At 41.7% G+C, this 12,279-nt stretch overlaps 1 protein-coding gene across 2 annotated transcripts in view; it reads left to right on the top strand.

The window, feature by feature from the left end:
* GSK3B (glycogen synthase kinase 3 beta) overlaps nt 1–12,279 on the top strand; it is a 141,469-nt gene that overhangs the window by 65,923 nt on the left and 63,267 nt on the right. For both annotated transcript variants that reach the window (XM_042866578.1, XM_042866579.1), the window contains exon 3: nt 11,950–12,033. In XM_042866578.1, the coding sequence (XP_042722512.1) occupies nt 11,950–12,033 (84 nt within the window). The remainder of the gene's footprint in view (nt 1–11,949; nt 12,034–12,279) is intronic.

Here is a 12,279-nt window from a genome sequence, read left to right as displayed (position 1 = left end):
TGGCATTTGATCTTTGGTCTCTTCACTTCAGATAACCAGAGACTCTTATACAGAGTCTTGAGCAACTGCAGCTTCTGTGACATAAGGTATTGTAAAGTACAAGATACCTTCAGTGTATTAAAACTGATTTGAATTATTACTTGCTGGGCAAACTTACTACTTGCTACATTTTGTATCATGCTTCTCCAGTTCTAACATACAACTTACAAACAGTCCAGGAAATAGAATAAAGCAAAATCTGAGGGGGATTTTGGAACAAGTTCTGTTTACATTAGCTTGTAGTAATTTCTGGGGGGTCGATTCTATAATTTTTCAAAAGTTTCAGAGTTGCATTTTAAAACATTCCAGAAGAATACACAAAACGTTATGGAGTAAGTTTAATATCTCTTGCTCATAAAACTGTCAGTAGAAAGCATTTAGTGCAGAAACGGGCAGTAGAGCTCTTGTGACAACTTGTTTAAGCTTTCTTCTTGCACAGTGGAAGCAATTTGGGAAAAATTCCAGCTTCTCAGTAACAGCACAGAACTCATCTGGACTCAAGGTAGATTTTCCTTTCTGCACAGCCACCCTGCTTGATTATTTCTGGTTATGAGATAAAGTTGTAGTATTTCTGAGCCTGGAATTCTGAGGAGGAGGGACATAATGTGAGAGGTGGGCTCACGCAAGTCCCATTGCTTTGCCTATGTAAGTAATTTCAAGCTGCTTTGAATACAGCTGGTTTTCAGAAAAATGTTGAAACTCTTGTGCATCCTTTCTGCTCTGTGCTATGTAGGAAACTTGGACAGTGTTTTCTGTATCCAGTAAAGGCTTGCCATAGACGACTAAGTTGGGTGAGGTGCTGATGCAGGTTTCAGTGCCTCTGTTGTGATTTTTCAGAGAATTGTTGATCAGTGACTATACCCTAGTTCTGAGGGGTGCCACAGAACAAGGTAGATCTTAATTTCTAGTCCAGTAAAGGATGTTAACATTTGATAAAGTTGAGAGGTAGTATTTGTTTTCTTCAAAGGGTCATAAACCGAATTTTGCTGTTACTATTATACATGTTAATGCTCATGTACTGTTTCCCAGAAACAAGATGGTGGGTAGAGATGGAGATTGCTCCTTTAGTTTCTTTCCTGCACTGATGCTGAAGGTTAACATGCCAAGCCTAGAGTTAAAGTCTATATGAATAAAGCTTTAGCATAGAGGCACATTACTGTTTTTGAATCTGAATGTTGCTATTTGTGATTATCTTAACTGCTTTTGGTAACAGTAGAGTGATGAGTTAAGAACTTAGTTCTTAGCATTTCAGTTCTTGCTCTTTCTGAGTTAGTTTTCGGTGGATGGCTATTGGATTCTCTCTCTTGTATAAGTATTGTGTTCTTGAGGCCGGTATTTAATGGCCTTTGAAACACTTTTGATTTCACTGGAAGCTATCACATCTTCAGGAGACACTTGATAGCTTTTTAGGGTTCTGTTTCAGAAGCTTAATCGGGGAGAGGCAAAGAATGTAGTTCATTTTGCAGTTGAATGTCACTAATTTGCATATTCCTCATACTTCTAGAGCAGAAATACTTAGACTTTTTCCACTTAAAACCTACTCAAAACTCCATGCTTTCCCCCTGATTGTGCATAGCTTCCATTTTTAGGAAGTAAAAAGGTTACGGATGGGGAAGGTGAACAGACCAACTGGTGAAAGGTTTGTGGTACGGAGTGAATGCTTTACTGGCTTAGACAAGCCAATCTAATCTGGTTACCTGTGGTGTATCCTTGTAGCACTAGAGGTTCCTCATCTGTCTTGGTTATGTACGATGTCCCATTTTCTGGTTAGGTAGCAGAGATGTGGACAGTGGGAATTTTTTTTTTTTCCTGTTTGTGTAATGGATACATAATGGTTTGGCTTTTGGGCTAGATGTGAACATTTGTGGTTGTACTGATCTGTCACGCATATTTGATTGCCTGGTTCTTCAGAATGCGGCACTGGACAAAGTAAAACATGCAGTGGCTTACTGGAAAATCACATTTGTGTGAGCTTGGGGTAAATTCAAGTGCGTTTTTCACAATACAGCATTATGAAGCGCTGAGACTGAAAGACCATTCTTGTAGTTGCTGCAGTTCATCAGTTTATACACGGCAGAACTTTTCCCTTTTGTAACCAGTGACATAAGGGCCCTGAAGATGAGCCTGCCTTCATTACCTAGCACAGTGCATCTCTGCAGCAGCCCGGTACTGTAACTGCATCCTGAGGAAGCTGGGTGCTCTGCAGAGAGACCTGTGTGGTTGGTGGGCTATCAGGAAGGAGTGAGCTTTTGACAAAATAGGAATCTCATTGGGCTCTCATTAGAGTTTTCTGTAGCCTTCCAATTAACTTGGATAAAAGTAACATTCGTAGAGATGGGAAGAGGCATGTCCCTGACACAAGTGATATAACTGTAACATTTCTAAGGAGAGAGATCTTGTAAGTGTTTCTAAGAATTGTTACTTTTAGCAACTATAGAGGTAGAACATCCTTCTTTGTTTTGCCTGAGGAGAAGGTTGGTATAGAAAACTGGAATGAATGTCTCTTAAGCTATGGAAAAAAGGCCTTACCACGGAAAGTGTGTAGCAAGGCCATTGTGAGGCTGTGCAACTTTCGTTACTGATAATGATGGATGGTTTACTGAAGTTAATTCATGCGAATCCCCTCTTGTTCAGTATGAGAAATAGAAGAAGATGAGTTTGCGTTGAGAAGGTGGCAGGTGGCTTAGCAAATGTTCCCCTACAAAAAATGGAATCTCTGGAGCACTTCTGCAGCTTCACTGTGAGTATGGGTGCAGTTATGGGCACCTCAATATAATGGTTTATGAGGGAGCATCCGGAGGAGGGTTACAAAGACAGAGCGAAGATTGTGGAAGGCAAGGTGTGTGAGGAGCAGCTGAGGTCCCGTGTGTGCTCAGCACAGAGCAGAGGGGCTGAGGGGAGGCCTGATGGCGGCTGCAGCTCCTCACAGGGAGCGGAGGGGCAGCGCTGAGCTCTGCTCTGTGTGACAGCAACAGGGAACGGCATGGAGCTGTCAGGGGAGGGCAGCTGGGGGTCAGGGACAGGGGCTGCACCACAGGGCGCTGGGCATGGAACAGCCTGCCCAGGGCTGTGGGCACGGCACCGAGTGCTGGAGTACAAGGAGTGTTTTGGATATCGCTCTCAAACATAGGGTTTGGATTTTGGATGTGCTGAGTGGAGCTGGGAGTTGGACTCGATGATCCCTTGTTTGGATCCTTTCCAACTGGAATATTTTGTGATTTCATGATGTGATTGACCGTGACAGTGTCACAAAGTTGTTGAGCCTTTTATATTTTACAATTCTGTTTTCTTAAAATAGCTAACAGGCTTAATATGGGAGGTTAAACTTGGATATCTTTAGGTTTTAGGGTCCTGGGTGGCTTAGGAACTTCTTGCAGTCTTCTTCAGAAGCATCTGATGATGACTGCTGTTGAAATACCACATGATGCAGTGCCTAAGAAGCCAGGTTTTCTTGGCTTTCTTAGAACCTTGGATTCAGCAGTTTTTTTTTTTTTTTTGTGTGTGTGTGTGTGTGTGTGACAGATTTACATGGTAATTATCTTTTGATTATTTAGAAACTAGGTAGAGGCCATGACGCTCCTGAAACTACTCTTATCTCATACAGTGACAGTGCCACTATGGCTAATTCCCAACTACAGCTTCAGCTTTTTACTTTGCCTTTCTTGTCAGCATGGTAGTCTCACACTGATGCCATTGGCAGCCTGGTGTGCAAATTGATCTTGATTGGCAGGGAGCTGTGTGCTTTGGACTCTGAATCAGATTGTGTGACACACACTGCTCACTCACTTATGTCCTGGCTTCAGGGGCATGAGCCTGGGCCACAAGGCAGGGCAGATGGCTGGGCTGATGGCTGGGCCTGGGGAGCTAGGACTGCTGGCCATGGCTGTGACCTGTAGGCTGCCTGTCACTGCAGTGTGCTCCTGAGACCCTAAGTATGGGTTGTATCATTCAGCCTGAAATGGGTTTGATTTCAGAGGTATCTCCTGATATGCAGAAAAGGGAGCGGCTGAGTAGATAGAATTCCTAGATTTCTGTGGATAGTGGGAGAAGAAAGGCTGATCTTCACTAAGATTAGGTCCAGCTCTGTGGATCTTGCCTTTGGGAAAATTTTACATGGATTCCCATGGGGTGGTAGTATAGAACGCATGCTGCTCCAAATTCAGAATGCTCACCAACATCTCAAACCACTGCTCTCTGCTCTTTTCTTTCCATTGGGGTTTCTTACTACTTTTTAGCATGACTAACCAGTGAATGGCTCTGTGTCTTTGTGCTTTTAACACTTTACATAAGAAACACATTTTGTCATGCAAATACCAAAAAATATTCCTCTTCTCTATACTGCATCTTTTGGGGAGAATTAAGATCAGGAATGATCACAGAGATTTTCTTATCTTTTTATTTTGATGCTGCAACACCCCATAGTCTAAGGAAGTGATTCTTGAAAAAGAAATGCAACTGCTGGAAGTGCACTGGTGCTGGCTAAGGGAAAAACTTTCAAGTCAGAAGTTTAATAACCCATTTTACCAACTGCACGTACTAACTCATCTGGTAAGTTTGTAGGGGATTTGTACTTGGGCATGGTTGCCTTTCCCTTTTAAGTGGTAGATTTCTTGCATCCAGCAAAAGGTCAACCAGTGAAACTGTTTTGCAGCTGTAGCCTTTTAGTATAAAAATACATATTTGAGGGAGCTTGAATTGTTTTAATATGAGACTACAAAGCACTGATTTTGAAACATTCTTGTATGCATGTGGCTACCATCTGAAATTTGGTAGGACATAAAATTTCTTCGGCATGCTTATCTCAGACTCAGCATTTGCACATGGAGGTTCTAAAATATAGTGGTAACTAATAAATGCTGTTATTTGCTGATGACAAACTTAGCAAACCAAAGGCTGGGAAGCGCTCCAGTACTCTGGGGAAAAGAGTATTTTTTTGTGCATAAGGGATCTAAGTCCCTGTTCTAGCTTCAGTGCTGGAGCAATGCCTCTCTACCCTGCGTTCCCCATTCCTCAGAGCAGGAGCTGCCCAGTCTCTCTTTGGGTTCAGCAGTGAACGGTTAACCTTTTAAAAGCTCGGTCATCTGGGAGCTCATTATTACGACTTGTACTTCTGAAAATTTTAATTATTCTTGGCAAACAATCATCTGAAGGCAGCTAATTTCACTCACCAGCTATGCTCCCACCTTGTTCTCTGCTTGATTTTTACCCCTGGTTTTCCTTCCTCGAGTCCTCACATTTGGATGCTTCCTTCAGATTCTTACGGAGACAGATATTTTCATTTTGGATTGAAATGAAAGCCCCTAAAGACTCCTTACATCAGAGGTCTTCTGTTAATGTAGAAGTAGTTTGAGATGAAGGACAAATAAACATTGGAGGCAGCACTGACCTGTACCCTAAAGAAAAAAAAAAAGTGAATATATATTTTTTGGAATTGAGGGTGAGAGATTTTTTTTGTTTTGCAAGTTCTTTGAAATGTGCTTGCATGAAACATCTGCTGCGTCATACGTAAGAAGAGAAGGCCAAGAGTAATAAAGCATTTCATTAATGTTTAATAGCGTAGTGATTAGCGATTCAGCAAACGTCTGTGCCCATGGGAGATTGGAACTTATTTGATTAATAGATTAATTGCAACCTGTTCCGGTTGTAATTGCAGGTGTAACTTCCTATGGATGTTGCAGACTCACTAGCACTGATGTTACAGTCATGCTTACATTTTCTGTTTCCTAGCTGAAGAGCTGGAAATCAAAATACGAGAAAAATCCATATAGTGTTATTCTCAAAGGAAAATGATTTTTGCTGTCAGAGTTTTTCAACAGAGATCCTCCGTGCTACCTCTGAAAAAGAATGGCTATTATCTCTGAAAGCACAGGGCTGCCTTCTAGAAAGTACTTTTTCTTTCAATTACTATCTTTCCTGCACTTTCTTATTTCAGTGTTGTAATGGACTTGAACCACCTCTCTGAATTTTACAGCTAGTTCCCTTTTTTTTCAACTTTTATCATGGGTGTGCTGTAATTCCTGCTGCTTTTGGCCTCGCCCCTGGCCGAGCACAGTAGATGCCGCAGGGCTGAGATTCAGAACTAAGCAGTTCATGAGGTCACAGGCTTTGGAACAACCACTTGAAAATGATTAATTGATTTCAGGTTGTGGTCTGAAAGAGACATGGGGCTGTAAATCAGTTTCTGTTCCAAGTTTGGTCTCAAGCTTCCTGAGAGCTGGCAGGAATCTAGAAATGGTATTAAGTCTCTGAGAGGCTCTCAAGCTCACTTCCATTCAAAGAGATCACGGTGAGCTAATGAAGAATTTGATTTCTTCCCTTCAGTTAACCACTGAGATGTGTGGAGGAAGTGAAAGAAGAGACAGAATTTTTCTTCTGTTCCCCCAGGGGACTATAGCTTGTCGTGTGTTCTCTTGTCTTTTCAGCTACAGAAAAAAGTGTATCATAGCTGTATGAAGCCTAAGTCTTCTATCTAGGGACTGTGTCTTGCACTAGCAAGAGCAGGCTGGAGGTTACATAAAATGGCACTGTATGGGGGAACAGGTAGGTGGCCCATTTGTAAGAAAGGGCATAATGCCTGAGTTTTCCAATAAAAGTCTACACAGGACGGAAGGAAGGCATGTCTTAGAGTCTCTACTTTCTATCCAGCATACCTTTCTGAGAGCTCTTAGTGCTGCATGGTGCAGGTGTAATCTGCCTAGCTTTCCAGGGGTTAAAGAAAGCTAGCCCATATTTAAGGCAGCCTCGTGCCAAACTGACGCTTTTTACCCTGCTCTGTACCCATGCCGCGGCTGAAGGTCGCTGCACTCAGTAATAATTTTTGACTAGAATAGAGCTGACACACACGGTTTGTGCTCTGACTCTTCCTGGGTGTTCTGCATTAACAGCTCTCAGGCCAGCGTTCAGAAGCGTTGTGCTCCGCAGCCCTGCTGTGCGTCTCCATCTTCTGTCACTTCGGGATCTTAGCCACCAGATTTTTGCATGAGGACAAAGAGTGGAAAGTTTGGCAGCATTGTGGAATTTGGTGGGGAAAGGAAGCCTGCATTCCTTGCGGTTGTGTGGTGACAAAGCATGCTGTGACTGCACAGCGCAGACAGGCATGCACAAGCATTCAGTTTCTTGGGTCTCTTCGTTCACGCTTGCTTCACCGAGTGAGTTCATTATCCTCATGTTGCATGGGTGCTTAACATTTAGCTTTTCCCTTCTGTGGAGGGCTGGAATTCCTGTGAATGGCCAGGAGAGGTGCAAGGGAAGGACTATACCTGTGTGGGGTGATGGTGTTGAAAGCAGCAAGTTTACATTTATGCTGTAAGCTGCTGGTTGCTATCACTGATCCCTATTTTTTTTTCCTCAGGGAAGCCCTGAATGCTAACAGTGTGCTAATGAGTATGATATCGGTCTCTAGGCCTTTTAGGATTAAAGGAATCACAGCGTTTTACAAACAAAATCCTCCAAGCTGCACGTGTGTGCTATCCATCAATAGGGATTGGAGCAGGATGCAGCATCTGAACTTTCTGACCCACACGTTAAGCCAGCAGAGCTGCGAGTGTTTTGCAGTCGCTGATGGACTGGCACTAACTGGGTAATGGTGGCTGTTGGAAGAGGGTTTCTTTTTAGCCTAAATCTTCCCATGTTGGAAATACACAGTGTCTGGCAGCAAGAGAGAGACGGGTTGGACTTCATTTGCATCACACATGTAAATGAGGAAAACTGTGATTGCTGTTGACATTTCTCTCTGCTTGAAATTGCTTGCCCACAAAATGGACTTTTCACGCCTGACTGGCTATTAATGACTGACATGGGCAGATCCCCAGCCCTGACCTCTGTAGTTAAGCCCTTTTCACTTGTTTTTCCTTTAAGCGCTGGTTTATTTCAGTGATGGCTTGGGGCAAATACAGGATAATCTAGGAATTAACCTTTTATTCTGTAAATGACTGAATCATCGTATTTCTGTGGAAAGAAGTTATTTCTTTGAGCCCTAGAGTAATTTCTGACATAAAGATGTCTCAAAAAGATGTCATCTCTGAAGAGAACCAGAGGTACACAACCTTATGTGGTCACAAGAACCAGGTAGTAACCCTGGTGTATCAAAGCAAAAATGCAGCTTCCTAGTTTCTTGTTTTTCATCTGCTTTCAGTATCTTCAAAGTACCTTGCTGAGATTTCAGTCATTTAGGAAGGAAAAAAAGAGCAAAATCCAGCATGCTCTATAGCCAAGGAAACTCCAAGAACATCTCTTCTGAACTATATCCAGGTGATATTTCTACACATCATTGAGTTTATATTGATTCTGACATGCTAGTGGGCACTGCACGGAACTTTTCCACCTCCTTTTGATCTGATGCAGTTCAAGTTACAAATCCGTAATCCTTTAAGATCCAGTCATTTCGTGAAATTATTTAAACAAAAACAACAGAAAGATCCAGATTAGGATTGATAAATAGCTGAAGTAGCTCTAGAAATCTGGATGGGGGCAGAAGAGAATGCGTTGGGAGATAGTTATCCTAGTCCGTTATTACAGATTAAGGTAGCGAGCCAGAAATAATCTTGCTTTGGTGGTTTTACATCAACTACAGCATTAGCATTGCTGTGAGGAGTTGGGGTACAACCTCAGGGAGAAGATGTGCATCTTCATGCATCAGCTTAATTGGCTGTGGTTAAAAGCTACAAATCTGATGATGTCTTGGCAATCTTTAACTTAGAGCGACTGTATTTATTCAATATAATGAACAGATTCAGAGACAGAGCTAGGAAAGTTGTCTTCAGAAGCGATAAACAGGTTTTTGTCACATTAGGTTTGCACCAGTAATTATTGAAAGGCTGAAATGCACTGGTTGCAAATCAGTCTTCTGGGACTGTGCGTTAGCAGCCCCTTGCATTCTGGATTTTAGATAAATCAAACTGCACAAGAAATCTACTGAAGGATCCTTTCGTGGTGCCATTTGTCTTTTTTTTTGCTGCTTCTTGGAGTGCAGTGTGTACCACAAGAGCTCCGTGTTTCAGATTATCAGGGTCCTCTCTTGTGGAAGGGCTGGTGCTGGAGGTTGAAGCTGCCTTCATCGCTCTTTGGGCTGAAATTCTCAGTGTGTAAACTAAATCTTTCTCTTCCTTTGAATAGAGGTGGGAGAAGTACTTCCTGTCTGAGTCTTGGACTTTTCACTAATGTCACTCATGAAAGACAGAGATGAATGAGGGATGAGCACAAGCTTGATGTTTCCATCCACCCTGTGTTTGGTCAGCTTGTCTCTTCAGCATGTTCTGAAATGGTTTTAGCCTGCATCATACCTAGCTGTGTGCTTTCTGTCTTACACTGTCTAGGACATCTGTCACTGTCCTCTTCACAAAGGATTCCTTTAGTGTAATTCAGGATTTTTTTGTTTTGTTTTTTAACTGTATTTGTGCACGACCCACTTTGATGCGAAATGGCTGTTAAGTATTTAAGAAGCATACAGTGAAGTAGTACAGTGAGAATTCTTGATGTATTTGTTGGAGAGAAATGAGTTCTTAAGGGCGTCAGTCTGTGACATGAGCATCAGAAGCTCTCTTCTCTGCCACATCCAGTTGAGCTTTTGTGACTGTTTGAGTATTCCATTTTCACCACCATCAGGAGTGATGACTGAAATTCTGGTTGGCTTTAAGACCGCTGAGGGGACTGACTAAGATGACAGTTGCTTCATTCAGTCTGTTTCTGGGATGCTAGATGTAGGTTACTGTGTAACTGGTTTATGGTTATCCCTGATGTTAGCACCCTTTGAAGCACTGCCTGTGGAGCCACAGCAGATGGTCAGGGTCAGAGCCGAAGGAGACGGATCTGAATGGAAGGCATCAGAGTAGGCACAGATTGTGCTTCTGCTGGGCTGAGGTACCAGGGGATAAATATAACCTCGGCCTTGCATTAGAGTAACTCCTGATTTTTTTTTCGCAGTGTATTCAGTCAGTATACACATGCTATCTTAAGAGATTGAAGCAATAACTTGACTTAAGAGTGTATATGCGTATTTTAAGGAGCTAGTAGAGGGATTGCTAAAATAGTTTTCACACATATGTGCTTAGTATATTCATGCGTTCAGTAATTCCCTGAGAGAAATGGTATTATTTCCATCTTACTGGGATAAATGGTGGAAAAAATCATTTTTCTTGCTGGTAGAATTGAGTTGGAGGTACAGAGAATTCTTGTGTTAGTTTCAGTTGGGTAGTAATGTTGTTAAGCATTGTAAAATCCACCTGGAGAAATGAGTGTTTCGTCACGAGAAGTGTTTCTATGACTGATGAGGTTTAGATCCATCCCAGCTTTGTTACGATAGTTAAAAATCTGTTATGGATTTTCAGCTACTGAGATGATAGCACCTCATGAGCAGTGGTATGCAGGTTGGACAAAATGAGAAGACAAGATCTTCCTGTCTGTCGAAAGTCAGAATTGTACCATGTGTCACAGGAACCCCAAACACAACAAGCAAAAATTACTTCTTATTGGTAATTTTTAATAAGGAAACGAGTAGGTGGAGATTATTTATGCTCCCATTTCTGCCAGAAGAACTCTTTTCTCCGTTGGGTGCAAGGTGTGTAGGTGAGGTTACGTGGTGAACCCGGTATTCCTCTTTCACAGATTCACTCCGTGAGATTTCAGGAAAATTTCAGAATTCTTGCAGAGTTCCTCAAGCTTCAGTAGTAGTGATAGGCACCGTGTGTGACTCTCTTATGCTCAGAATGTGATATCCATGTTTCAACAACGGTGCCTCACAACGTGTGAACTTTGACCATCTGTGTATGGGAACGTTTTGTAGCTAAAGAGTTTTCTTCCTAGATATTCCTGAAGATTTCAAGGTTGATGAAGCTAGTAGGACTAGTACATATCTGATCCTAGCTAGTCAGGTTGCATGATTTGCAACCCTGTGATCCAAGTTAAAGTTGAAATTCCTTCTAGTTTTAGAACTACAGATACAGCAAATGAGGAAGGAAAAAGCGATGTGTGTGTGTAACCACAGGAGAGAGGTGTGTTAGAGCAGCAGCTGTGGAACAAAATATAAAACATAGCTGTGTTAATTTTACTTGCATGTTTTCGTCCATACCTGCAATTCAACTAATTTCACTCATTTTGTCTATTAGACTAGAAGCTCCCTAATCTGTTTAGGGCTCAGTTGCAGTGGGTATTTGCAGTAAAGTCCCCAGTTTATTATGTATATAATGAATTGATTTTTATCTTAACAGATTTTTCGAGTTGATATAAAATGGAAAAAATAGCATTGCTGTTCTCTCTGCCTACATCTAGTTAAACCATGGTTGAATGAAACTGGGAATTGAGTTCCCTTCTCAATTACATGTCTTTTTTGTTGGCATTTCAAGGAGGATGGTAAGGGAAAAGTTTTTCCATCGTACACCTGCTTCACAGCATTGTTCTGGATCTGGCTGTGGTGGGATTCACTTGATTTCCACCTGTGAGCTTTTTTTTTTTCTTTTTTTCTCATCATATTTTCTCCTGCTTCTCATCCTTTGAGGAAGGCAGTGAGAGAGCACTGTGTGGTGGTGTTCAGGTGGCCATCAGTGTGTTGAAATTTACTTGGACATCAGAGTGGTGGAATTCAGTTGGCTGTCAGTTTGATGGATGGAGGAGTAGAAGTGTTATGTTTGCTTTGACATTGTTTTTACAGTATTCAAGTAGGAAGCCTTCTAAATGTTCTGGCTGATACCTTGTATAATGGTAAGATCGGAAAATAAAAATGCAAAGTTAATGTTTTCTTGACTGTTAACACTGATACTTTAGTAATATAAAGTAGATAGTTCTTGGGTTTGCAGTGTATCTACAGATATTTGTTTTTGAGGGAAAATACGTTCAGTGACATCAATATTTTCAGTGGTAAAGTAATTGAGAAAAGAGTTCCTAATCATTTGCGTTTCTCCTTTTTTTTCTTTTCAGAACCGAGAGCTCCAGATTATGAGAAAGCTGGATCATTGTAACATTGTCCGATTGCGTTATTTCTTCTACTCCAGTGGAGAGAAGGTAAGAATGAAAAATGGGAAGATGTTTCCTCGTACCCATCCTAGGCCTTAATAAGCTGTTTGAATTTCTAGAGACAAGAAAGAGTGTGAAGATAGTGATAACACTGAGAAGAAGCTGTAGTGATGCTGAACAGGTCTTTTGGAACAGATCTTCGTAGTGGAAGTGTGGTGGTCCATGAGTAGTGTTATTAATGTATCATAACAATAGTGTAACAGATTTAGGTATACTCTGCCTCTTTTTTTGGTG

The sequence above is a fragment of the Lagopus leucura genome, unplaced genomic scaffold (assembly GCF_019238085.1).
Source record: "Lagopus leucura isolate 7727_CA_CO unplaced genomic scaffold, USGS_WTPT01 Super-Scaffold_100001, whole genome shotgun sequence".
Taxonomy (NCBI): domain Eukaryota; kingdom Metazoa; phylum Chordata; class Aves; order Galliformes; family Phasianidae; genus Lagopus; species Lagopus leucura.
The sequence above is the reverse complement of the archived record's forward strand: the minus strand, read 5'-3'. Positions and strand labels throughout refer to the sequence as shown.